The sequence below is a fragment of the Phasianus colchicus genome, chromosome 18 (genome assembly GCF_987193195.1).
Source record: "Phasianus colchicus chromosome 18, bPhaCol1.hap1.1, whole genome shotgun sequence".
Classification (NCBI taxonomy): domain Eukaryota; kingdom Metazoa; phylum Chordata; class Aves; order Galliformes; family Phasianidae; genus Phasianus; species Phasianus colchicus.
Genome location: NC_143453.1, coordinates 3,330,622 through 3,358,327, shown reverse-complemented (window position 1 = coordinate 3,358,327; position 27,706 = coordinate 3,330,622). Strand labels below are relative to the sequence as shown.

The window sequence follows — 27,706 nt, the reverse complement described above, 5'->3', positions numbered from 1 at the left end:
TATGGGAATGAATGGGATTGGCTGTTTCCAAGAAGGAGGAATAGTTCTGCCCGGACAACAGACGGTGATCCCCCCACCCTGTTTTACAGCAGCGGACCAAAAATCGAGCACCGAGGAGCGGGGGACATTTGCCCCGAGCACTTCACCCACATGGCAGCTCGTGGCTGTGCCGCCTGCACTGCAACCTCAGGCTGCTGAGCCCTGAGGAGCTCCTAAGAGCTGGGTGAAAAGCGGAGATCTTGTTGGTGGCAGCGGCCTCCTGATGGTGGAACCATAGAAGCATGGAAGCATGGAACCGCGGAACCATGGAAGCACAGAAGCACAGAACCATGGAACCATGGAATTACAGAACTGTGGAACCACAGAACCATGGAACCACAGAACCATGGAACTACAGAACCATGGAACCATGGAACCATGGCACCACAGAACCATGGAGCCATGGAACTACAGAACCATGGAACCACGGAACCATGGAAGCATGGAATCACAGAACAATGGAACCATGGAACTACTGAACTGTGGAACCACAGAACCATGGAACCACAGAACTACAGAACCACTGAACCGTGGAATTACAGAACTGTGGAACCACAGAACCACGGAACCACGGAACCACAGAACTGTGGAACAACAGAACCATGGAACCATAGAACCATGGAACTACAGAACCATGGAACCATGTTGCCATGGAACCACAGAACCATGGAATCACAGAACCATGAACTACAGAACCATGGAACCACGGAACCATGGAAGCATGGAACCACAGAACAATGGAACCATGGAACAACTGAACTGTGGAACCACAGAACCATGGAACCACAAAACTACAGAACCATGGAACCGTGGAATTACAGAACTGTGGAACCACAGAACCATGTAACCACAGAACCCTGGAACCACAGAACCATGGAACTACAGAACCATGGAACCACAGAACCATGGAACCACAAAACTACAGAACCACGGAACCGTGGAATTACAGAACTGTGGAACCACAGAACCACGTAACCACAGAACCCTGGAACCACAGAACCCTGGAACCACAGAACCATGGAACTACAGAACCATGGAACCACAGAACCGTGGAACCATGGAATTACAGAACTGTGGAACCATAGAACCATGTTGCCATGGAACCATGGAACCAGAGAATCCAAGCTGGAGGAGACCCACAAGGATCATAGAATGGTTTGACTTGGAAGGGACCTTTAAAGGCCATCTGACCCAACTCCCCTGTGGTGAACAGGGACATCCACAGCTCCTCAGAGGCCTGTCCAGGCTGACCTCGAATGTCTCCAGGGATGGGGCATCCACCACATCTCTGGGCAATCTGTGCCAGTGTTTCACTACCCAAAAGGAGCCTACAGGAAAGCTGAGGAGGAACTTTTTTTAAAGTGACAGGACAAAGAGAGATGGTTTTAAAGTGAGAGTGGGTCGATTTGGACTAGATATTAGAAAGAAATTCTTTACTGTGAGGGGGGTGAGACATTGGAATAGGTTGCTTAAGGAAGCTGTGGATGCCCTCTCCCTGGAAGCACTCAAGGCTGGATGGGGCAGTGAGCAACCTGGTCAGTGGGAGGTGTCCCTGCCTATAGCATGGGGCTGGAACTGGATGATCTTAAAGGTCTCTTCCAACCCAAACCATTCTATGATTCTCTGATTGTAAAAAAAAAAAAAAACAAAAAAACCCCTTTTTCTTTATATCCTGTCTTCTTCGTTTGAAACCATTTCCCCTTATCCTATCACAACAGACCCTGCTAAAGAATCTGTCACAGAGTCCAACTCCTGGCTCCACATTAGGACCACCCAAACCCGATATCTTCGAGCAGTGCTCAAACGCTCCCTGCGCCTGCAGCCCATGGGAGCAATTCCATGCCCACCGCCCTTTGGAGCAGAATCTTTCCCTACTCCCCGATCGACCCTCCCCTGACGCAGCTCCGCGCCGTTCCCCGTCGCCGTCACCCGTTCCTGGGGACGGACGGACACCCGCACCCTCCCGCAGCTCCGCCGCCGGTGCATGCGCACTGCCCGCTCCGTGCCATGGTGCCCGGCCGAGCCGCTCCGTGCCGCTCCGCTCCGCTCGGTGCCCGCAGGTAGCGGAGCCCCGGCCCGCCCCGACCCGCCCCGACCCGCCCGGGGGCGGCCGCGCTCCCTCCAGCCGCCGCGATGCTGCGGTGCCGCGGTGCCGAGCCGGGAGCTGCCCAGGTAAGTGCGGGGCTGCGGCTCCGGGAGGAGCATCCCGCGGGGAAAACGGGGGCTGCCGGTACCGCGCTGTCTCCAGGTCCCGGTACCGGCTTTGCGGGAGCACGGCGGGTGGTTCGGAACCTCAGCGAGAGCACGGGGTTTGATAGCAGCGAGCAAGTGGGCCGCGGTGCTGCTTGTGGAAAGCTGCGTTTCTCTGCGTTCGAACAGCAGAACGCTCGGCGTGCCCTGCAAGTTTGTTCGGCTCTATTCGGGGAGTGTAACCCCAGCTGGGCGCACAGCCGCGGTGGGGCCGGCGAGGTGCGAGCGGTGCGGTCTGTGTGTGCGGGTGTGATGTGCTGCTGGGTGAGCGAATGGGGAGAGCGGGGAGCCGTGCGGTCCCTCTGAAAGTGAACGTCACCTTCCCAGAGCGATGCGTGGAAGCAGAAATGAGGAGGTGTTGTGCTTGGCTGTTAGGCTTGGAGAAAGCTCCCGTAATGAACTCCTGCACTGCTTCAGCAGAGATCACGCTTGTCCCTTGTGCATTGGTGAAATGGTGATGGTGGCAAGGAGGACTTCCCTCTAACACAGCACTGGAACCTCTTTTCGTTGTGAAATACTTAGAGTTGTGCATCCAGCAGCCCACACCTTGTCGGCTTTTCAGCGTTTTGCCATTTATGGGCGCACCTTTGAGATCTGGACCAAATCTCTCGTTTAATTATTAATGTCAGAACATTTTCCATCCAGCTTGCAGAGGACATGTTGGAGTGGTGGTGATGAGAGCGCTGCTGAATGAGCCTTTAACCCGGAGCCTCTAAACTGCTGAAGCAGCAGCCAGTAGAACAGTTGTGGCTAATTGCAGTCTGACATTGCTGCTGCACTTCTCCAGGAGCCAGAGGGGCACATTTGTGGCAGCTTTGCAACTGGTGATGTGCAGCGGGATGGGGATCCCTCCCAGCTTGTGCACCAGGCTGTGTGTGGCAGTGTGATGGTGTTAGGTGCAGCATCCTGGAGATGGGATGGGACCAATGACACAAACTTGGGCATCTCCCTCCCCTGCTGTGCTGTAGGGCTGGTCTATGTAAGTGCGTGCATCATAGGTAGCATAGCTCCTGAAAGAAGTGCTTCCTGACATCCAGGATGGAGATCTGCCTGTTTTCACCCTCAAATTGTGTTAGAAGACCAAGTTTGACCCGCTCTAAAAATGCTGTCCTAGCTCTGCTCTGCTCTGCATGACTCCGTTGTCCTCCTGGTGGCTCTTTCCAACCCCCGCACTTGTCCCCAGGTCAGGGCTTGGGCTGCCAATACATCATGCACAAACAGTGTGGGGTGCTGGGAGTGCCTCGGGACCCCTGAGGCTTTGTCCACACCTGGACTGTGTTAGAGTCATGCATCCAGAGGAGAGTTCTGCTTTCCTTGGCAGCACAGCCTGTGTTATTCTGGAGATGGAGCCAAGAGACAGCCCTGAGACCTTTCAGCTCAAAGGAGTGTTAGCATTGCTACTCCAGGCTGGGGGGGGGAGGTCGGTCTGTCAGAGTGGGGTGAGCACTGTGTGGCTGTGGCTCACAGGAGAGTGGATCCTCTGAAAAAGAGGAGAAATGGAGAGCCTCTGTGCAAGGACACCAGAACTTGCTTGTGAAAAATGGTGCCTGGGTACGGATCATGGAGAGCAAAGGTCTACTGGGGATGGAGGGTGGTGCGGTACAGTGGAAGGGAGAAGTGGATACATTTAGGATGGAAATAGAAGGTTTGTAACTGTCAGGGGAGTGCTGTTTGGGGGTGGTCCTTCTGGTGTCACTGCTGTACTGGATCTGTGAATCTGGCTGGGTTGGAGCCCAGTGATGTCCAGGACTCAGTGAGTAGAGGGCTGCCAGCAGGTCTGGGGGTGGTGAAGGCTCTGGGGGCATTTGGCACTGAGCCTCAGGGTTCATGGGGAATCCCAGCACCTGGCTCTGCTCTCAGACTGTGGCATGAGAGGGAGGTGCTCCTGCCTTCTCCATTGTCCCTCCATTCCCTGTTTGCAGCAGAAATGCTGCAGATGCTCTGTGCCCCAAGACATGACCAGTGGGATGGGATGGGGTGGGATGGGAAGGGGTGGGATGGGAAGGGGGTGGGATGGGATGCAGCAGAGATCACTGCCATGGTGGGGTTTGTGCTCCGCTCTGTTTGCAGGGTGTGCCCATACCAGGTCTCCTGCTGGAGCTGCTCAGCAGTTCCCACTGTGCTCCGTGTGAAAGACAATATTGTGCACATACAGAGAGCTGGCAAAGAGGGAACTCTGCAGTAGATATGGAGAGCTTTGGGATCAAGGATTGTTTTTTTCCACAGCAGGGACCAGAGCCAGAGCCAGCTCTTTTCTGCAAGTGTGGATGGTGTCATCAGGTGCCCTGAGCTCCTGCTCAGAGCACAGCTTGCAAACCCAAATCTCTCTCTCTAGCATAGGCATATGGTCCTGTTTGCACTTTAGAGCAGACAGTTTTGGGACTGGGGACAGATTCACCCTGGATTCCCAGCTGCAGAGCAGGGATGGCAAACCTCACCCCTGGACTTGCTCCAGCAGGTCCTTCTTGTCCAGTTTTTCTTGTGCTGGGGGCCCTGAGCTGAACACAATTCTCCTGGTTGGATCTCACAAGGGCAGACCAGCGGAGGACAATAACATCCATCATCCTGCTGGCCATGCTGGCCATGTTTCTTTTGCTGCAGCCCAGGATACAGTTTGCTTTCTGGGCTGCAAGAGCACATTGCTGGCTCACGTTCAGCTTTTCATCAGCCAATACCACCGAGCTCTTCTCCACCTGTATGTGTGTTTGGGATTGCCCCAGCCCAGGTGCAGGACTTTGCACATGGACCCACTTCTTGAGCACTCAATATAGATGTGTTGGCTGATACCAATCACCTCTCTGTTTTCCATGGGCCTCAGCATTGTTTTCCAAGAGGATCTGCTCCATCATCTTGGAGAAGCAAATGTGGATCTAGACTTTGCTGGAGAGCCTGTGTGAGAGCTGGAGTGAAACACTTCCAGCACTATCATGACTACCCGGGTGCCAGAGCAGTCCTTAGCTGAGGGTGACTTCTGGAAGGCCTTCTTATATGGCCTTCCAGAAGTGGTTACATGGATATGTTGGAAGAAGGGTAATATTGATAGACATCATGGACCTTCCAACTCTGTTATGGAAGACACCTCCATTGATGTTCTTCTCCCAGGCATGGCATGGAGCCTTCTCTTCAGACCATGCACTTTTCAGAGGCATCCACAAAGCAAGTCCTGAGAAGAACATGCTGAAATCTTTAAATACTGTGAGCCCCAAAACTGTCTGCAGTAACTCATAATACTTCTGAAGGGAGAAGTTCTTGAGTCAGAAATAGGGGTCTGTTTGCAAACAATGGGACAGAAATGCAATAAAAAGACAATCTTATTTTATGCAGAGGCAGTTAAAAAATAGCATCTCCTGTTGAGCTTGAAGCTCTAGGACATTCCCTGTGAATATCTGTGCTACAAATGATTGAGAGCTAGATAAACAAAACTGCCACAGGGAATAGTGCTTGAGAGATCAAGGGCACAGCTGGATTGCTGGTCCTGCAAAGCAGGGAATCATTGACCCGAAATGGCTCAGCCAGGCGAGGGGCTGTGCTCAGAGCCATGGAGAGTGGCAAAGTACTCCAGAAGTGATAGACCTGAGAGAGAAAGAAAATCCTTCCCAGGCCCTGCATCTGACTAGTGAGAGTGCTGTGGTGCTGATATCACTTTGAACGTCTCGACTTTCCATTTCTTAGGAGCTCTACGTCTGGTGGAAGAGGTGTGGATGGGGAGCTTGGGGCAGTGTCCAGCTGCCATGAGTGGATATCCATGTTCTTTGTCATCCATTGGAGCTCAGCCTTTTCTACTGATAGGCATCTGAGAGATCTGGTACCCATGTGTTTGTGGGACTTCTCACCTCACCAAGGCCCATTATTCAAAGCTTAGAGTAGGGTTATCTCACGTTGCTCAGAGGTGGGGAGATCATGAGATGATCTGACATCCAGAGACCTTTTAACCGAAGCTCTCCCAGGATCCTGTGTCTCTACAGTGGCACTTGGCTGTGGGGCTCCCAGATGGAAGGTTCAGCCTGTTGCTTGTGGGGCTGAAATGATGCTCACGGTGCTTGCTGTGAACAGCTGTAGGATCCCAGCCATGGACATATCAGGCATCTATCAACCTCCCAGCCTCTCCCAAGGGTCAGCCCAGGCACAGCCTGTCCCTCCAAAGGGCCTGCGGGGACCATCAGTAGGGAACTACACAGGGGATTGCTTCAGATTGCTGCCTTGAAGGCCCAAACAAAGCATTCACTTCATTCAAATGGTCAATACTCATGGGCAGGCACCCGCCAAACCCCTCAGAAACCAGCCAGACCGGCTGGAAAGGAGTCCTGCTTTCAACTGCATTGGCATCTCTGCAGGTTTGGCAATTTTTTATTGCTTTACAGTACATTATTGTCCTATATCACTGATACATCAACAGCTGAGACTCTCTTTCTCCCATACAAAACCATTTTCCATTTCTTCCTGTGAATTTTGGCAAAGATCCACATAGCAGCAAAGCAGATAATGCATGTGACTTTGCTGCTGTATTTTTCCCAAATCTTCTGCATCTTTGTGCCTCCTTCCTTGAGTGTTTTTTTTTTGTTGTTGTTTTTTGTTTTTTTTTGTTTTTTTTTTTTTTTGCATTTGCTGTTGCATAAGTATTGGCATGCTGCTCTCCTTGGATGCTGTCACCCTTGCCACTCAGTGACTTGGCTCTTCTTCCTTGTTCCATTCCCTCTGCAAATGAGCTTGACTGGGAGCTCTGCACAAACCCAATGGCTCTTTGAGGACTAGATGTAGCTATCATAACACATTCCTGGTTCATCCACAGGGATCTGCACAGGCTTGAGAGTTGTGCCCATATGAACCTCACGTGTGCCCCATCCCCAGTGCTGCTACAGGCCATGGATGGGCTCTGGGCAGCCTGCTCTGGTGGGGGCAGCCAGCCCAGGGCAGTGGTTGTGGCTGGGGGGCTGTAATGGCCCTTCCAATCCACCTGTGCTGTGATGCTATGAAACGGTTAATTCTAGCCTTCCCAAAGGCAGGGCTTCAGAAAGTTATTAAAGCCTGGAGATGAACTGAGTGACTCTGGCAATTTAAAACTTCAGAAGGATTTTTCTGCCCCACGCAGGTGCCGAAGGACGCCTGAGGCTTGGTGCCAGCAGGTGGCTGCCATGCGAGGCTGTGCCCGACCCCTCGCTGCTCTGCCCACCATCCCTGCTGCGTGCCCAGCGCGCTGCTGCTCTGCTCACCATGGGAGGATGCTTCTCCAAGCCCAAGCCAGGTGAGATGGAGGGATGAGGGGATGTAGGTCAGCGGCAGCTCCACGGGCACCGCTGGGGAATGTTAATTCTCTGCTCCTGCAGGGAGGATTACTGACTGCTAATCCCCTGAATTCCTGTGCTCAGCCTTCAGCTGGAGTCCTGCGGGGCTGTGGGGCCGTGTGGGGCTACTGGAGGTTCTGATGGAGGTTCTGGCATGTGCCCGGCCCTATTTCACTGCAATGTGTCCAGAGGCTGCTGACATCTCCCATTTCTCCCCCACAAACTCCTGTAGCGCATCTTGGGGCCAGGTGGGCTCCTACTGTTGGGCAGCCTGAAGGATCTGAGGTGTTGGTGTGATATGGGACATGTCTGTGAGCCACCAAGCATATCCAGCCAGCAATCCTGGCTTTGCAAGGCATGGGCACACACGTTTTTTGAGACACAGAGAGAAAATTTGTGGTTTCTGCCACGTGTAGAGATGATTTCAGTGGACATCGCAGTGCCCAAGGAAATGGCACTGCACACTGTGGTCACGTTTCTATCCTCCCACTCACTGTAAGTTTTCCTCTTCTGAAGAACCACTCTGCAGCCTTCCTTGTTAAAAAGGTAGAGCACATCCGGGAATAAATGCCTCCATTGAATAAACTTGCAACAAAGTCTGCTGGCAGCTCCACTTTATTTTGTGTACCATCAGCAAAATTGTGTTTAATCTTGGGCTGATGCAGGAATAAAAGCGCTCTGCGGGCGCATTTCCTGAGCTGCATATTTTTGTGTCGAGCTGTATTTGCATAGCAGGGCAAGTGGCTGAGAATGCCACCCTGTAATGGAACACTCCTTCTGCAGCTCTGTTTCTGATTATCAGCCTTTGGAAGGTTTTGACAGCACTTCCCTTTGCTAGCACACACTGCAATGCTTCACCCCAGTGCTTATAAAACCTCTAAGTGCACCGAGATAAACAGATATGCATTTGCAGATGCTGATGGTGCTGGCAAACGTTTCACAAGCTTTGTGTGACGTTTGGTTTTCATGCTGGGCTCACATTCCTCCATGCCAGAAAGACCTTTTGATGGGCAGAAAACCAGAGCAGGAGACCCGCAGCAGCCAACAACTGCATGCACTGATATAAATATCAGTGTTTAATTCAGAGCTTGTGTTCAAGTAGTGATGTAATCTCTTATCTCCAGTGCTGCAGTCGTGTGACCCCACACACCATTCTGAAGCCTGGTTCCCAGTCTCTGCATAACTATTTCGGTGCTTGTGAGGGTGTGGGAGCTGCATGTTGAGGTTGTTCCTGTGCCTTACTGCCCTTGTGCTGGCTGCTGGCAGGTGGTAATGCATGGAGAGGCAGGGTGGAACCAGGCACATTTATCTCATGATTTTGTGATTAACTCTACCATTTCTAATGAGAATGATTTTGAGTTGCAGGCCACTAAAATGAGAGGGCAGCAGCCAGGTGCCCACCATGTCCCACCACATCTTGCCATGTCTCACCACATCCCACCATATCCCACCATATCTCACCATGTTTTACCATATCCCACCGCTTCCCACCACATTCCACTATGTCCCACCATGTCCAAAACATCCCACCACATTCCCCCACGTACACCATGTTCCACCACATCCTACCAAAGCCCTTCACATCACACTGCCTCCCACAGTATTCACCACATCCAAACATATTCCATCGCATCCATCGTGTCCACCACATCCACCACGTCCCATAATACAATGAGTTAGTAATTCAGTGGAATTTCACTTCTTATGTCTTTCCTTTGGCTCGGTATGGGAACACAGCACACAGAACACTGCTTGGAACAACCCACTGCTTCCAGTATTGTGGGAGGGGAAAAGCAGATTTGTCCTGAATTGGGCAAGGGGCAGCTGCTGGCTCTGACCCCAGCAGAGGAGCTGGAGCATGACCTGACCTCACTGATCTCCATCACTTCTCTCAACTCTGCTATCTTCTCTGCTGAGCAAAATGCCAATTTTCCTTCATCTCTCTGGATCTACTCATTGGTTGTCTTTCTTTAACCTCTTTGGGTTGTGGGTTTTAATTTTTATCTTCCGTACAGCTTTTCCTGTTTGTGACATTTACAAGATAGGGAAAGTGCAATACTCTCCCACATACCTGGGACAGCTCTTTGGTCTCTGGCAATTAAGCCCAGCTCACTATAAAAGTCCCCTGGTGTTTATTATAAATATTAATGACTTTAGTCTCATGAGGAGCCTAGGAGATAAAAAGATGCTTTATGCCTGCTTGACAAATGTGAACATGAAATGCACTTTTTAAACTCACAGCTGTCACCTGGCATGATTGGTTCGAGATGTTAGAGCCTGGTTTCTCAGGCACCTGCTGTGACCATCCCTGCTCCATGGGATTTGGTGGCACCTCAGTGATGCTCAGAGACTCGTTAGAGTTGTGCCCAAGGAAAGGCCAAATGGCTGGTAGTATGAATGGCCATTAATGATTGTGGTCATTTGCATTTAAGTAAGCTGATTAGCTTCACACAGAAACCTCGTGCTGCTACTCCCAGGAGCAATCTCATTGCCCTGAGATTGTCCTTTCTCATGGTGCAGTAGCTTCTTCATTCAGTACAGGTCTTACAACTTCTTGCAGTAGCTTGGATGTGATCTGGGAGGTCTCAGATGGGGTCTGAGAGAACTGTGATGGGATCTGAGTGGCCTGAGTTGAAGTCTGGGAGGTCTGCAGTGGCATCTGGGAGATCTGGGCCGAGATCTGGGAAGTCTGCAATGGGGTCTGGGAGGTCTGAGATGGATTCTGAGAGGTCTGGGAAGGGATCTAGGAGGCCTGTGTTGGGATCTGGGAGGTCTGAGAGGTCTGAGATGAGATCTGGCTCTCTGGACTTCCTATCCAGTTCCCACCACCAAGGCCCAGTCTTTCCTCTCCTGGCCCCCAGTTCCATCACAGATGTTTCCCATCTCCTCTCATTAGCTTGCCCTGGCCCTTGCATCCAGTGTTCCCAGGAGAATCCTTGCAATTTGTGTTTCTTATCTCCTGAGGACCTTTAATGTTCTTCAGGTCTCGCACAGTTCTCCTGGACCTCTCCACACCACTGCATGGGTATGAAGGATTCTCATTATGGAGAGCAGCTTTCTTCTAGGAAGCCATCACTTGACTTTATGCTAGCATTTATGGCCAAGAGAGTTTTTATTGTCAAACCTCTTAAATAGTTTAAACTTAAATAAACCAGACGACTCTTGCTTTCTCTGAAGATTCACTCCATGCTGAAAACCTCATGCAGAAAAAGTGTTGAGCATTTTTAATACTGGTTCCTTATTAAAGCCATCTAATGAAGCAGTTTTATACATCATGCAGTGTTGGCTTTCTCTTTCAGTTAATGTTATCTACCAACAAACAAAGGATTTTTTTGAAGTCTCTCTGAGCCCTAGAGGCCTTGGCATGCTCACATTTAACTGCCTGAAGCTATTGCCCATTAAACAGGACAGGAAGAGTGACAGAAGGATTGCTTTGCACCAGTGACTAATGCCTACTTGCAAGAGTATTTATGCATGCAAAGGTGCACAGCTGAGAAAGAGCAGTGGAATAATGGAATTGGGTAATCAAGCCAAGTTTGATATCAGATGTTTTATCTTCCCATGCAAGACAACAAAAAATGTCAATTCTGTTGACATCTGCCAGCCCCTTTTGATATCCAAGGGAGGAGGGAGAGGCGGAATGGCAGCAAAACTTCAAGCTTTGTTTTAATGAAGATTTCTGTTTGTTCTGTTTGCAGTTGAAGTGAAAATTGAGGTTGTGATACCTGAGAAGGAGAGGAGCAAGGAGGAAATGTCACCCAACGGGAAAGCCAGCCCATTGGTTTACAAAGTCAATGGGACTGCCCGGCATTACCATCTCGAGGAGCATCCCATTGCCAGCAATCCCTACCACAACCCAAAGGATGTAGTGGAAGCATCTGTGTGCCATGTGAAGGACCTGGAGAATGGACAGTAAGTGCCTAAAATCTTCATAGGTAATTTAAAAAAACCCAAAAGAGAGCTTAGAGCCAAAACCAAGCCTTCTACCTGGTTCCTCAGTTTCTTGAGATGATAATTTAACTTAATAAATACCATCACAGGTGAGTGACATCAACTGCTCTTTACCCCAGTGATGTGATCTTGAGGGTCAGTTCACCATTCTGAGCTCTACACAGTGCAGGTGTAGCCTGATTGCTGCTGGGGTTATTGCAGCAAGGAGATGCTGGGTGCTTGTGGAGACAACTGGCCATGTTTGGGGTGTTCCTAAAAGAGTGTGCTCTGCTTTGGTGCTCAGGTGCAAGAAGGAGGTTGGAAAACTAGGGCTTAGATAAATACGTTGCTTGGAAATGTGCAGTACAACAGAGCAAAAAGTTGCTGAGGAGTGTGCAAGAATCATTAAGGTTGGGAAAGATCTCTAAGACCATCCAGTCCCTTACTTACCTGGCTGTAGCAGAAAGCTCTTTGCTCAAACAAGCAACTGTAAAGCAAGGGCTGGAAACTGGATCAGTCAGGAATCCGAGCTTGCACTTCAGCTGTGAGTACATTTAACTATCAGAACCAAGCATTGCAGCAGCCTTCCCCTTGGTGGACATTTTAAATTGAGAATGGCTTTTTTTTCTAATAGTGTCTAGCTCAAAGTAGAGGTGTGTGAAAAGGTCCCATGGCTCATAAGCAATGAGTGAGGCCAGAGAAGTCCCTTCCTCCTCTGGAACTCAGAGGGATACTCAGGGATGCTGATTTCAAGGGCAAGAGGACAGAGTGCCCACCATGGGGTCAGCACAGCCATGTGGCACTGCTCACCCTCTGAGTCTTTGGGACTGAGCACATGCTGAGGACTTTGCAGCTTCCTGTGTATTGCCTTTGAGATGCCAGTTCTTGTTTTTGACTCTTTCAGATCACACAGTTCCTTGGGTAAGTTTTAAACTCTCTCATTTATCTTATCTTATCTCCCTACTGAGTTATGGTTGTCGTTTAACGAGAAGCACAGGTTTTATCTGAAGTGCTGAGGAATGCAGCAGGACTTGTACTGCTCTATGCAAGTTGTGCTGACTGAAGGACATCCCAGTGCCAAGTGTCCTGCTCGGGAGTGGGGCTGCCAGCTGGTGGGGCAGATGGCTCCCAGGGCAAGCAGAATGAACTCCCTGCCCCTCTACTTCCCCCCACACCTGCACTTTGCTCTGGATTTCATTGGGTGTCTCAGGGATGGCACATGGGAGATCTCTGCATCTCTCTACAAGTACCTGAATGGAGGTTGAAACCAGGAGGGGGACAGTCTCCTGTCTTAAGGACGCCAGGAAATGGCCAACAGGAGGTTCTGATTGGGTGTCAGAAAGAATTTCTTCATGCAGTGGATGGTCTGGCAGTGGACTGGGCTGCCCAGAGTAGAGTCCCTGTCCCTGGAGGTATTTAGAGTGGATGTGGCACTAAGGGACACAGTTTGGTGCTGGGATTCATTAGATCAGGTTGATGACTGGACTTGATGATCTTGAAGGTTTTTTTCCAACCTAGATGATGTTCTGAAATGCTGCTTTCCAGCAGCGATAACATCATAACCATGTATCTGGTAGATGAGGGCACTGCAGTAGCTTTTTTGGATTTGCAAGCAGGGTGCATGATCAGCACAGGTGTGCTCTTGCCTAGGGCAGGGCTGACAACACCTGTGAGCCACCCAGAGCTGGTGGCAGGTGGGCTGGAGGAAGGAGGAGCTGGCAGGGTGGGACGGGGCTGCAGCACAAGGTGAGGGAATGGCACCAGTTCTACCATCATCTCTTTGTGCTCCTCTCCCCAGGATGCGTGAGGTGGACCTGGGCTGTGGGAAGGCACTGCTGATCAAGGAGGGTGGAGAGTTCTACGCCATGGGACACAAGTGCCCCCACTACGGGGCCCCACTGGTTAAAGGTCAGTCTGTGCCCCTTGCTGTGTGAATCAAAATGGGGAGCAAAGTGTTTGCAAAGCAGTCAGCCACGGGGATGCTGTGTCTCTTGCTCTGCTTCACCCCATCTTTGGGCTGATGTAATTCCTTCAAGCAGCAAAAAGACATGTCTGTGGTGTCAGTGGGGTGATAGCAGTTCACTTTGCCACAAACCAGCTCCTTTGGGCAAGGAAAGCCAAAGTCCAAGGCAGCAGTGCCTGAGCAAACACAAGGAATAACCCTGTTGCTCTGGACATGTGATTTCCTAACAGCTTATAGACTCCATGTTGCATGAGGTCTGTTCTCAAGTAGACTTGCTCTAATGGATGCTCTGCCTGAGGCACAGTTTGCTCAGGCTGGTGCTGGGTTTATAAACCCGAGTGCAGAACCCAGGAGACTGCAGCCCACCCCTGCAGGCAAGGATGTGCCACCGCTGTTCTGCTGTCCTTTGTGCAGGGGTTTTGTCCAAAGGAAGGGTTCGCTGCCCCTGGCACGGGGCTTGCTTCAACATTGGCACTGGTGACATCGAAGACTTTCCTGGCTTGGACAGCCTGCCCAGGTTCCAGGTGAGATCTTTGTTCTTATCAGCACGGCCTGTGTGGAAATGTGGACCCAGCACATGGTGGAATGGGCCTGTGGGCCCTCTTCACACCTCTTCCCTGTCTTGCAAACTGCTGCTCTTTGTCACCTTCAGGTGAAGATTGAGAAGGAGAAGGTGTACATCCGAGCAAGCAAGCAGGTGAGAGGCAGAGCTGCCCCAGAAGCAAAGCCAGAGGCTGGCTCTGTGTGCTTACGGGGGAATGCTGCTCTTCGAGCTCTCTGGCAGGGGAAGAAGTATCTGAGCAGATGGATATGTGAGCATCCAGAATGGGGAAACCCAAACTCTCAAGCAGCAGTCCTCTCACCTCATCCATTTGGCCTCATCAGCTGCATCAGAACACTGTGTGGCAATGCAGGCCACGTAATCCATCAGCTTCCTTGAATATTAAAGGCATTATGAGCTCAGGTGCAGGCTGAAGTTCCTGATTGAACTTTCGCATTTCCATTTCCCCTGCTGACTGCAGAATCACACAGTGGTCCACCTGTGCTGCTTTTCCTGTCTTTTTTTCCCAGTGCTTTGTCCCTGCATGAATTTGCCAACAGCAATAGATATTTTTTTTCTTTTGTACCTGGGAAGGACGCAGTGCATCGGGTAATGGGAAGGCATTTGGTTGAGCGTGGGTTTGGAGTCCTCACTGGATGCAAGGATGTGGGTGTTCCCTGGTTGGTAGTTCCTGCCTGGCTAATGACTGTTCTTGTTCTTGGTGGCATAGGCTCTTCAGACACAGAGGAGGACAAAGATGATGGCAAAGTGCATCTCCTTGAGCAACTACAACCTGAGCAGTACCAACGTGCTGATCATCGGTGCAGGTATCGAGTGGCATGTTCTGGGGCAGCACTGCGTGTCCCTTCCCAGTGTGGGTGTCAGAACAGCAGGATGTCCAGACTGACTTAAGTGATATGTCTCATATAACCAAATGTGGAACTCCAAACTGAAGAGAGGTGTCTGAGACAAGGCAGTCTGGAGGTACCCCATGTAGTTGTGCTGACATGATGTGTAGTAGGTAAGGCATACAGCTTGCAGCAGGATACTAAACCAACATGCAATTAGCAAGTTCTAGAAGTCCAGGAACGTGAAAGTCAAAGGGGAGCTGCAATCTCAAGCACATTTTCCATTCCTTGTGCCCATACTTTTTGTTGATGAGAACTGCAGTGTGATTCACACTGGCCAAGGGCAGTTGGGGTCTCCGTGGAGCATGGGATGGCCGTGGGCAAACAGTCATCCATATCCTGAGCCAAGCTGCTCAACAAGTGATGGTCGTTGTTGCTGAAAGAACTTTCTCAGCCTTGACCAGCTAAGCTGACAACTTTTTCTAAAGGCCAAGGTCTGTTCTGGTAAGCAGGAAAGGAGATCTCAAAGCTAGCTGGGTGGGAAGAGAATACCACAGTCCATTGCATGGGGTTGCTGAAGGCTGCCAACTGCTGTACTGCACTGCTGAGCTCAGAAATAGACCCTACTGACCCTGTGGAAATCCATGTAGGTTTGAATGAGTTCTTTCTTCCAAAACTTAAGTTTGTACGGGCAAAGGATTCAGGCCATCAGATACAGTGTATGCATGGCTGGTGTGGGTCTTCCTTCTTTCTTAGGTGCAGCAGGGTTAGTCTGTGCAGAGACGTTGCGCCAGGAGGGTTTCTCAGACAGGATTGTCATGTGCACGATGGACAGACACTTGCCCTACGACAGACCAAAGCTCAGCAAGGTTTGTACCACCTTGAGTATGAGTTTCAAAAATTGCACTTTGATATTTCTACTCATTGCACAGTTATGTTTCTTCTTAATTCATCCTGTAAGACGGAACACAAGAGGGGAGTTGTGCAAACTCTGTGCAAGGGATCACCAGCATGGGAACCAGGGTCTACCAGCAGCTATCTTGGCCTGCTCATTCCTGTATGGATCCTCCTATAGTGTTCCTCAATCAAAATCTTTAGAGGGATGCAATGGGGCTTGTAAACAAATGGTATAATCTACTGGGATTTTTACTTGTTTACATGTTTCTTATCCTTGTTGTGATTGGTTTAGACAAGTAATGCTCCTTGCTATAATTGTTATGAGTACTGCTTGCCATTGCAACTTGATAACTTGATCTCCATGCAAAGTTCACTTTTTTTCTGGCATACATTCCATTTTGAATGCCAATTTGTAGAGACAAGGCTGATGTTCTGATCACATTTTTATTTCTGACCAAGGCTTTGCTTGATACCAGATACCAACTCAGGTTTAACAGCAAGGTCTTGAAGCAGGAATTCAAAAAAGTACAGGCAGTGTGTGTATTCCCTTTTATGTCAGGGATACTTATCTAAGGGAGCTGGTAGTCAGCAATCAGAGCTTCTAACTCAGCTTGCAGCCCCCAAACAGAGCCTTTTTCAAAGGAATGCAATGATACACGTGGCTTTTTAAGAGCACTGGAAAGATCCATTAGAGGAGTAGCATATAAAGCTGTATGCCACAGGCTTCTTGCCTCCTGAAACTGCATCACTGCCCTTCCTTTCGCTGAATGTCTGCTATCAGTCCATTCTAAGCTTCCTCAGACTGCTCCCCTCTGTGCCCTTTGGACCATGACCAGCTCCTTGGTGTCCAGCACTGGAGAGCAGCAAAGCCCTCAGTGCCTCTGCACTGCTCCACGCTGCCCTGCTCACACACCAGCATGGGAACCTGTGCTCCCGAGCCGTGGGATCAGAAGTTCCTCTCTTAGTAAACACCAAATGTTTAAAGAATGTGCAGTAAAACCCATATGACCCTGCACCTGCCTCAAGACCAGAGATACAGATTTCTTCTGAGTGCACAGTTACCTGAAGTCATGGGAAGGGAGTGCCCCCTGATCCCAACCAAGTAGAGATGAAGGGCTTTGTATGTCCCTTCTTGGTATGCAGCTGGTGCTAAGGGTGCAGGTGGTGAAGCCCTTGGTTCATGGAGGAAATCTCTTAACAAATGCCATAAGGACTAATTTCAGATCATAGAGTCACAGAATGGTTTGAGTTGGGAGTGACCTTGTGCTGGGAGCAGGCGTTGCTCTGCTTGCTTTTTCAATTCACAGCAGTTGACAGAAAAATGTGCTTTTTTTCTTTTCTTTTGGTAGTCGATGGATTCCCACCCAGAGCAGATTGCCCTGCGTCCCAAGGAGTTCTTCCGCACGTACGACATCGAAGTCCTGACAGAAATGCAGGTAAGGAGAGTCCCACTCATACATTGTGGTCTCACCTGCTGACTCCTGATACAGAAATGCTGAATCTCCCTCATTCCCTGGGCTGTTCTGTGCCCTAGTGCTCAGTCTGTGGTTGTTCAGAACTAGAATAAATGCAGTTCTTCCCTGGGGGAACTCCACACTGATTGTCATTTCTTACCTACCATTTGCTGAGCAGCCTTGCAGGGATTTGGGGTGACCAAATGGTCAGTCTGCCTGCAAGCACCCAGGAAGTAATAAACTAAATATTTTTTCCTGTTATTTTATTTATACTGGGAGATCTTCAATAATTTGTTAAAGTCAACTAGAATGATATAAGGTCTGGGTTGGCTGAGCTGCCGATAGGAACCAAACCTTTAAAACGAGAGAACTACTCAATTAAAAATTAAAACCTATGTTATGGGTAGAATAGAGGCAGCAGAATTTCTCTGCAGAGTTCTGCAGAGAAAGAAGCCAGATGGTAATTTGTTAGACTGTCCAGGCCAGGCAGAGCATCACCATTCTCTTGAGGATCTGTCATTCACAGTGCAGATGTTGGCTTTTCAGAGAGGTTCACAGAGATGAGGTTCACAGAAAAGTACTCCTAAGCCTGCAGTGTGCTACCATCAGTATTACTCAATAACCATGTCCCTAAGACATGGATGGGCAGGCTCTGGCTCAGCATGTTGCATTTCAGTGGGTATCTAAGATTTCATCCCTTAACATGATTTAGAAATGATTTCAGGCTGCGGCTGTGGATATCAAGAACAAGACGGCTGTGTTCAAGGATGGATTTAAGATGGAGTATAACAAACTGCTGATAGCGACTGGAAACACGTAAGCCACAGAAAAACATTTCAAAGATCACGACAAACTATTATATCTGAGAATCTGAGGAGCTTGTGCTTGAGGATGAGGGATCAAACATGGCACTTCAGTTCAGAAACCAAATTTGTTTGCAAAAATGTCTGCAGAGAAGGCAAACACATATTGCGTAGGTCTGGATCTCTCTCTCTCTAGCTTTGTTGGGTGTATCCACTCAACCAAAGCTGAGGATCAAATAATACATCCACTGGAATTTCTACCTTTCATTTCTGGCCGACCTTAAGATCTTTTAGGTCCTGTGCCTGGCTTCCTTGCAAACAAGTGCTGCTGCCACATCAGTTGGTAGGCTGACGCTGGGCAATGCAGCACTGCAGCCAAATGCACCACCACCTATGGAGGTGCATAAGCCTTTGCAAATAATTTCAAAATCCTCATGTCAAGCTCTGAGTACACTGGGTGTTTTTAATGTACCTGAATTATTTAGGATCTTCAGTCCCATTTCCAGATGGGAGTCGCGTATGCAAGGGCCGGATATTTAAAAATACATATGCCCCACTAAATGCATGGGGATGACAGCATTAAACTGCTACTGAAGCCGCATCTGCACAGGCTTATAAAACCTTTAAAATCTGGCTCCAAAGCTTCTACTGAAGGACAGAGTTGGCTGTGTCCCACTGGGCTTCTGAAAAGCTTTACTGCATGACAGCAGTTAAACTTAGAATTACAAAGCAGGAATTATCCTGCATCATGCTCCACTTACCTACGCAGTTTATCCTAGCCCTGTAGGGTTGTTCCACCAAACAGCTGCATGAGGGCTGTTGCTGGGGCTGAGGGCTCTTGCCATTGTCCTCCAGAGTTCAGGTTTTGCATATTATTTCTCCAGCCTGGGTGATTTTGCGGAGAAATGTGGCAAAATGTGGTGTTTTGGCTGCGTCTGGTTGCCTTGTCCTGGTGGACTGCTGACAGCTAGGTCAAGGTGTCTGCAGGAGCCCAGCCCAGATAGCTCTCCATTTGTGTTTTCAGACCCAAAGCTCTCAGCTGTAAGGGCAAGGAAGTGGAAAACGTTTTCAACATCCGGACGCCAGAAGATGCGAACCGCGTGGTGAAGTTGGCCACCAGCAAAAATGTGGTTATAGTGGGAGCTTCCTTCCTTGGTGAGCTCTTGTTTTTGCATGGGGTTTGAGAGACCAATTGCAAACTGCAGATCATCAAAGAGAAGTTTCCAAAAACTCCCATAGAAAGAAAATGTATTGCGGAAGCTTTCCATGCAATCACCAGCTCCAAAATTGGTCCACAAAAATCCCCAGAGAAGAAGAAATACTGAGGTCACAAGGGCTGTTTTCACCCAGTAGCTCCTTACTTCTAAAACATTCTCAGCCATGAGGAATGTTTCTTTCTTCCTTCATCTGAGGTCCATTACCAAATGGTTCCTGCGGCATGTTGGGACTTCGTTAGGGCCTATTGCTTCTTGTGATCCCTAAAGCCCTCCCATGGCTTCCACCTCTAAGAATAAATTAACGTGAATGATAAATCCCATACGATGCTCAGTGGTTCTATAAAAGTGGTGTGGCCCAAGGCTGGGTGTGGGGACAGCACTGGACCACTGGGATGTGCTTGTGTTCCCCAGGAATGGAGGTGGCTGCCTACCTGACAGAGAGGGCCCACTCAGTGTCAGTGGTGGAGCTGGAGGAGGTCCCATTCAAGAAGTTCTTTGGGGAGAGAGTTGGCTGTGCTGTCATGAAGGTGACTTTGCTTTCCTGTCCTGACTTTGGTGTTGGTGAAATGAGTGGGTTCTGCTGGTTTCAGTAACTTGTGGGTGCAGTTGTTTTACAAGTGGATTTATTGATGGAGCCATGAAAGTGCTCCACGGTGCAAGCCCTCTAAAGACTGGGGTGGGAACCTCTCTGGGGTGTGTGTGGGTGAGGATAAGCCTCTTGCAGGGCAGGCATGGGACCCCACGGTGGGACGGGGCAGTGGGGGCTGAGGTACACCAACTCTTCCCACAGATGTTCGAGAGCCACAGGGTGAAGTTCTACATGCAGACTGAGGTGTCGGAGCTCCGGGAGCAGGAGGGCAAGGTATGGTGTGGCTGTGGATGAGAGACAAGCCACAGCCCCACGTATCACCCCATGGGTCTGCTGTCTCCTTCAGGGCTGGGTTTATGCACTCTCTTTCCTAGCCCCTGAAATTTCTACTCCTGGGCTTAGCCCACAGGAGGAAGCATGCTCCAGCCATGGTGTTTGGGGTGGTAACATTGCTCTGAGATCCTGGAGGGGCAGAGGAACCATCAAGGGTAACCCTGCTGGGACACTTCCTGGTTCAAGCTTTAACCCTGTCCCTAGAAAGCACCTGCAGGACTCCCTCAGAGGACCCCAAAACTCATCCTGTTGCCATTATGAGGGATTATACTCAATTTGCATGTCAGAAATGAAGTGAGATACTAGCTTGGCTTGCTGCTGCTACAGGGTTTCACTTTGTTGACTCTGAAATAACTGCACTTTCCCCTTCTCTCCTGTAAAGCTGAAGGAGGTGGTGCTGAAGAGTGGGAAGGTCCTGCGTGCAGACGTTTGTGTTGTCGGTATAGGTAAGGGGCCATTGCTGTGAGTACACTGTGAGGTCTTTGGAGTACACTGGGACACACTGGGAACCCTCTGGAGCATGCTAGAGCAAGATGAGGAGCTCTGGTAATGTTCTAGAGAACACTAGGTGGCCCTGGGAGGTCTTTAGGGTACCCTGGGAAGCTTCTTGGCTACCCTAGAGCACACAGAGGACTGCCAGGCCCATCAAGCCAGTGGTGGTTTGCTCTGCTAGTGGTGGAAATGGAATTGCAGGACCATAAGAAGAGGGTATTTTTCTCCTTTACACTTGTGGAGAGAAAGGTCCCTACCTAATTGTAACTTTTCTACACTTTGCAAAAGGGACCAATCGCAGGATTCGTATTTCATTCCCCTGGGGTGTTGCTTTATTGACTGCTCCACAACAGAGCAATTTGTGGAGTCTAGAGGGAAAAAGGCCCTTTGCTTTCTCCCACAGGTGCAGTGCCAGCGACAGGATTTCTCAAGCAGAGTGGCATCAATATTGACTCCAAAGGCTTTATTGTGGTCAACAAGGTGAGCATGGTGGTGAAGCCAACTCCTCCAAGCTAGACTTGCCTTGGGCTCTGAGCCACCAGCATGGGGACAGTCTGTCCCCAGATGCTGAGATTATGGATACTGCCATGTGTGAGGTTTGCAGAGCCCAATCATCTTGGTGCTGTGGGTGTCCACATCTGCACACCTCCCACCCCTGGGGACCTTGAACAATTCCCTGCCGGCTGCCAGGATAGGGTAAAAATCCCACCAAGGTGTCCTTCTGCTTCCTCCCATCAGATGATGCAGACCAACATCCCTGGAGTTTTTGCAGCTGGTGATGCTGTCACATTCCCACTGGCCTTGAGGAACAATAAGAAAGTGAATGTCCCCCACTGGCAGATGGCCCACATGCATGGTAGGTGCATCTGAGTGCCTTCGCTTTGCACAACAAGCTGCTTGCAGGAAAGAACCTTCTCTGTATCCAGGGAAATTTCCAACCCTTTAGGAAGAGAATGAGACAACTGAACGCTGGGAAACAGAGCAGTTGTAGGAAACTCTGGGAAAAATATATTTTCTCCTGTCTCCATGCTTGCTCAGGCTCAGAGCTTCCTCATTTACTCTGCTGTTTCTTGTCTTCCAGGCCGTATTGCAGCACTGAATATGCTGGCCCACGGCACGGAGATCAGCACAGTCCCCTATTTGTGGACTGCAATGTTTGGGAAAAGCATTCGATATGCAGGTAGGGTGTGGACTCTGTGCTGGTGGAAGTGTTTTGGGACACAGAAGTCATGGCCACCTTACAAGGCCACTTCCAGCCCCCTCAGCTGGCTCAGGGTGATGTGCAGGGACACCTCTTGTTTAGTAAGGCATGAAGGGCCTTGTGGACATGGAAAGTCTCCCTGAACATGAGTATATTTGAGCAAGCATGAATGATTCTTGATCCCTCTGCCTTCCAATGCCCATCTCTCAGTGACTGTGGGATGGCTGCCTCTACTGTAGCTCTGGGTTAAAACACTGTTTGCTAGGGCCAGGGCTGTATCCAGGGGAAAGAAGTGAAGATCAATCTTTAATACCATAGTCAAACTAAGTAAATGACAAGCAGAGCAAGACATTTGCTGGGGAACAGTGTTTTCTTAGCAACAGTGCTTCTCCCACTCATAATAATTTCATCTTTCAGGCCATGGGGAAGGATTTGATGATGTTGTCATTCAAGGGGACTTGGATGAACTGAAGTTTGTTGCATTTTATACCAAGTAAGTGTTTCTCCTTTCTCTTCTCCATGTCCATTTGTCTCAGCTTGTTCTGCTAGGCTGGAAATTATTTTTGCTAGAGCATCTTCCAGTCAGTTCTGCTCCAATCTGGACACTGAGGTTGCAGGGCATTAATAAATTGCAAGTACAAATGCATTAATGCCAGGCACTAGAGAAGCAACTTGCTGAGTATTTCTCTCCAGCATACAGTCTTCTTTGAAGCTTCTTCCCACCCTTCCTTTCCATCCTAGGGCACAACAGATGCAGCTATTTATCCCAACCCTAATTAGAAAGGAAATGCCAGAGCACTTGAATAAAACATCTTTGGAGCTCTTTCAAGAGCAAGGTGAATAATCCCCCTGCATGGTGCAGGGCCTCACACTGGGTCTGCGGGGCGGGCGCTGAGCGCTGCCTTCTTCTGCCACCCAGGAGGGGCCCCAGGAGATGGCTTTGGTGTGGCAGGACGGCACCGTGCACCGAGAGCTGGAGGTACTGAGGGGTCCAGTGAGCTTCTCTCAGCCACAGCCCCATCTCTGCTTCTGCCAGAGGTGACTGGGAGCGTTTCTTTCCTCCTTTCCTCGTCATTTGGTGGTAGTCCTGCTACTGGTGCTAATGCTTTTGGATGAGGATGCTGTCCCCAGGTGGCCGTCTCCTGTTTCCCATGTCTACCTGTTGGCTTAGTCTCTTCTTCTGGTGTCTGCTGGTTCTTGCATGAAACGCTGGTGGTGCCCGTTGCTGGAGCCTGCCCTGAGCATCAGCTTTCACAATAGAACTCTTTTCTTTTCCAGAGGTTGAAGAACAAAACTGTTTATCCCCATTCAGTGCTGAGGATGAGCTGCTGAGGGGTCAGCCTGGGGCTGTATGCAAAGGACAGGGTGCTCTGCCATTGTCCTTGTGAGACAGCACAGCACCTTTGCCAGAACAGACCACTGTTATCCCAGTCTGTAACTCTCTTGAGCTCTTGGGAGACCCAGCGAGCAGCTGTGGTTGCCTTCCTCGTGGCACCCCATTTCCACTGTATTGAACCCTACAGAAGAAGGGAAGGCCATGTGCAGATGGTGCTCATCCCCAGCAATTTACTGCCTTTAGGCCAAGACTTCTGATTGCTCCCCATTCCCTCTGCATAGAGCGTGCCCTTATGGCCTCAGAAGACCTCTTGAAAAAGAGGGACTCCTCCTTGTCTCAAACAAAACGTTTCAAAGTCACTGCTGATGTGAGGTGCTCCAGTTCACTACAGCCCTGCACATTATTTCACAGAAGGACCGCCTGCCCCTTGTCTTGCTGATGGAAATGGTTGCCTGTGTCAGTACACAACAGCATCTCATAGTGGGGAGAGAACCTCCCTGATCAGCTGTCAGTGCAGGGTCCCATAGCACCTGAGTTCATGGTGTTCCAGCAGATACTCCCAATCCATGGTGCTCTTCTTGGGGGCTATATTAGATATTAGTGATCTTCTGAGGGACGTGAGTCAGAGGGCACGGTGGTGATGAGTGGATGGTTGGTAGGACTGGATGGTCTTGTGTTTTTCCAACCTTAACTTGCAGTTGCACAGAGGACAGAGTGTAGTTTAAAACAGCATCCAGCCTAGGATTTGCTGCCTCCTTTCATACTCTTGCCATTTTGTGCATGTGTTAATGGCTAAAACATGGAATAAGCTGTGGAAGAGCTCCAGTGAATCTGGAGCAGATGCTGGGCTCCCAGTCTGGACAGGGTAGCTGTGGTGGTGTTTCCCTGTGGCAGTGGACTGATCCTGGTTTGTTGGGTGCTTCCACACTTCGGCTTCCTGAGCAATGTCTCCAGTGTTTAATATCTCACTCATGCACCTTTCCCGATCTTTACATTGTTTATTCTGTTCCTAATTGTGAGTCAGACTTTGAAGATTTATGCTCAGGCTGACTTCTGCAAATCTCAGAGCAGAGGAACCCTTCTCTTTTGCTTTGTGACCTTTACCCAAAGCTCCTCTGGTATTTTTACACCTTTTCTTCTGCTTCATTCATTTCACATTCACCTTTTGATCTCACGTTGTACCACCAGTACTGGGGGTATGGGCAAGTGATGGTCAGCCAGACTGGGACACACTGCCCACCATCAGCTCCATCTCTCCTGGTGTTACTCCATGGGCCAAGGTGCCCAGATCTGTCTCCATCCTTCTGCCCCTGGGTGCTCAGGGTCCCACCCCTGGACAATGGCACAGAGGCAGCTCTAGGCATCCTGGTGAGCATCACCAGGCCAATACACAAACTTATCTGAGACCACAGTGGGGTCAACCAGCTCCAAGCCCTCTTCTGTCCTTGTCCCACACCACAGCCAGTGCTCACACCTCAGAACAGGTCCCATTTTCCTTTGCTCCCTTCCTCTCTCCAGCATGTTGCTTTTGGGTGATGGAGATGTCCCTGTAGGGGCTGCCCTGACCTCTCTGCTCTCCAACCCTAGGAGTGATGAGGTGGTGGCTGTGGCCAGCATGAACTACGATCCCATTGTCTCCAAAGTGGCTGAGGTCCTGGCTGCTGGCAGGGCCATCCGAAAACGTGATGTGGAGTAAGTGCATGTGGTGTGCCAAGAGCTGGGCTGGGGAAGAGCCTGGAGAGGGCCACCTAACCCTGAATGTCTTTTCTCTCTCTGTCTCCTGCTGCATCTGCACCTTTTAGGCTGTTTGTCCGTCACGGCAAGTACGTTCAGTTTTGGGTCCTGGGTCTGTGTGGGGTATTGCAGGTGTGCCACATCTCCAACTCCTGCACAGAGATGCTGATGATGGCCATGTGCTTGTATTGCAACTCAAACCTGCTTGAACTGTTTTTGCATGCGGTGGAAGTGCAGGCAGAGGAAGGGGTGCTGCACAGCTTGGAAAGCTCACAGTGCTGCTCGTTTTTTGTCTTCATAGAACTGGAGACATGTCCTGGCTAACGGGGAAAGGCTCCTAACACAGACATGACTGCAACCTCCTGATACTGCGCTGGCCTCGAGGAGATGGGGATGGCTGCAGAGCTCCACGGCACGATGCAAATAATGCACCCGAGTCATTTTCCCTTGAGACTTGGCCAAACCCAGCCTTTTTCACCCAGCAGTCACCTTCCCAGCAGCTCTGTGCATGCAAACTGCCGCCAGCTCTCCTGGCCCTGCAGCCAGGTGTGGGGTCAGTGGGTGGAATTCCCACTGAAAAGTCAGAAAAACAGACTCTGGGGGAGCAGGGTTGGCACCAGCATGGCTGGCAAGGAGCTGCAGACTGCTGACATGGGTGCCACGGTGCTGATGGGTGCCACATCCATGCTCTCCAAGCGGCACAACGAGAGCCCCAAGCACATCCCTTCACCCTATGAACAGCATGAGTGCCTTTTGTTGTTCTCTGTGGCCAGTACATGCTCTCAAGCACATTGCTCCTTCCTAGATCCTCTTTCCTCCCCATGGAACCCAGCATCTGCACCTTCTCCTTAGTGGTTATGGAAGGATTGATGTTGCTGCTGACATGCTACTCCAGGAAGAATAGTTGGAGGAGTATTTCTGGCTGTTCTCTGCCCTTAGTCATTTACTCTTCCTGTCTCCTTGTGGCAGGGCTACATATCTCATCTCAGCTGGCAGTGTCAGTGCTCTGTGGCTTGCTGCTCCTGGCTGGCAAGAAGGGCCCGGGTTCTTACTCAGGAGTGGAGGTGGCCAGTCCAGATCCCTGTGTTTGTCCACCCAGCAGAGCCAGGTGTGAGATTCCCCATGGACAGCTTCCAGTTCCACAGCTCCTTTGGGAGCTTTGTTCCCCATCTGTCACTGCATTACCCTCAGCCCAAAGCCAGAGAGTTGTTATTTTCAGTTAGATTCAACCCTCCCTTATGAATGAAAGCGGTGCTTCAGTTGTGATCCAGACCTTTTCTGTTTCCTTCCAAGCCCAGCAGCTTGACCAGGTGGTGCCTGCACCTCCTGTGCAGGATTCCATTGGTGTCCCATGTCCTACTCATTTCCAGACTTTCAGATCTTTGCTCAGATGGCAACATCAGCAGACAGATGTCTGTCACATCACCTCTTGGTCCCCTCTGCTTTCACTGCTTTCACACAGTGTGAAAGAGGTGTGACCAGTGGTGGCAGTAGGCAGGGATGTGGGCACAGTGCCCAGCTGCTGCTTTGGACCCATGTGCCCCATGGGCAGATGTGGTTTTGCATCACATTTTGCATGGGGCTGCTGGGGTGGCCAGATGCAATCCAACAGCATTGGGATCATTTACCTGCTATTGCTCTGCTCCTTCTTTTCTCATTGTGTGTCCTGACAGCAGCCCCAGCACAGCAGCTCTGTGTGCTCCCCAGCAGAGCCTGGCTGAGCTTTTCCAAAGCGGACACCTTTCTGCTCACCCAAAGGCACCATCCTCTGAAGTCCTCCCAGACAGATTTCCAGTGTGTTTTGCTTTTCAGGAAAAGCACATCCTGTCCACATATGGCCAAATAGACCAGCAGGACCTCATGGGCTTTTCTACTGGTTCATCAGCCTTCCTCAGTGCACTGTCCTAGTCTAGTGACAGACCAGCACTCAGAGCATGCTGTATTTACTCCATACCTTGTAATGTTGCCTGGGATATCCATGTAGCATAGGGCTTTTTCCCACAAGGGAGCCCTTGGTGGGCTTCAGCCAGGTGTGCACTGATCTCCTAGCACTCCCTCCTTCTTCCCAGCAGCCTGTGTGATGTACTCCACAGCTTAGCTTTGGCTTCAGCAAGTAGAAAAATCCTTTTTATTTGGTTTCTCACATCCCTTACCAGGGTCTGTCCCTTAACAACTGCTTTGCAACGGCCTCAATAGCAGCAGCAGCAGCAGCCAGACCAGGCACTGGCAGCAGCTGCTGCCCGAGGCACCTCCTGGGATGGGGTGAAGGCTGAAGATCACAAGGAGAGCCATTGGGGGCTCACACCTGTGTGGGGACCCACACGTCCATGATGGGGACCACCTGCTCTAGTGGGGGTAAAAAGCTCCATGAGCCTGGGGACTTTAGGACTCGTTTCTGGCAATGTCACCTCAATGCCAGCATGGAGATTGCAGAGCACTTCTGCTGCAGTGTCCCTTCTGCAAGGTGAAGGGTCTCAGGGGATGGGACACATCCACATCCGTCAGGGAATTTTAAGCAATAATGATGCTGATACAATGCAGCGGGGAGAGGGTGCAATGGGGCAGAGTGCTGCATGGAGGGGATGGTGGTGACAGAGGGACAGCCACCACCTGCTGCTGCCCCACTGCTGGAGATGCTCTGTACCCTTGGGCTCAGTGTCTGGGAGCTCTCGCTGTGGCAATAAAGGCCCTTCCCCAGCAGCTGTGTACCACAAGAGCCAATGGCTGCCTGGCCCCACGCATTACCCTGAGCAGTCGCTGCCTTAATTCCCCTCCTGCTAATCCCAGCTTTGCTGCC

At 50.3% G+C, this 27,706-nt stretch overlaps 1 protein-coding gene across 4 annotated transcripts; it reads left to right on the top strand.

Annotated features, from left to right (window-relative positions):
• The first annotated feature begins 1,740 nt into the window (after positions 1-1,740).
• On the top strand, positions 1,741-27,634 carry AIFM3 (AIF family member 3). Of its 4 annotated transcripts, XM_090120853.1 has the most exons (22): positions 1,743-2,211; positions 7,379-7,531; positions 11,270-11,483; positions 13,300-13,409; positions 13,879-13,988; positions 14,117-14,161; positions 14,736-14,832; positions 15,610-15,722; positions 17,100-17,186; positions 17,929-18,020; positions 19,032-19,162; positions 19,636-19,751; positions 20,015-20,086; positions 20,529-20,592; positions 21,042-21,118; positions 21,377-21,494; positions 21,720-21,818; positions 22,257-22,332; positions 22,759-22,818; positions 24,763-24,867; positions 24,978-24,998; positions 25,211-27,633. In XM_090120853.1, exons 2-22 carry the CDS (start codon positions 7,501-7,503, stop codon positions 25,248-25,250), a joined length of 1,878 nt encoding a protein of 625 aa, XP_089976979.1. In that variant the 5' UTR covers positions 1,743-2,211; positions 7,379-7,500; the 3' UTR covers positions 25,251-27,633. The 4 variants fall into 4 exon arrangements, with proteins under 4 accessions (XP_089976981.1, XP_089976979.1, XP_089976983.1 ...); XM_090120855.1 differs by lacking the exon at positions 24,978-24,998 and having other exon boundaries at positions 1,741-2,211; positions 25,211-27,634; XM_090120856.1 differs by lacking the exon at positions 22,759-22,818 and having other exon boundaries at positions 1,749-2,211; positions 25,211-26,281.
• The last annotated feature ends 72 nt before the right edge of the window (positions 27,635-27,706 follow it).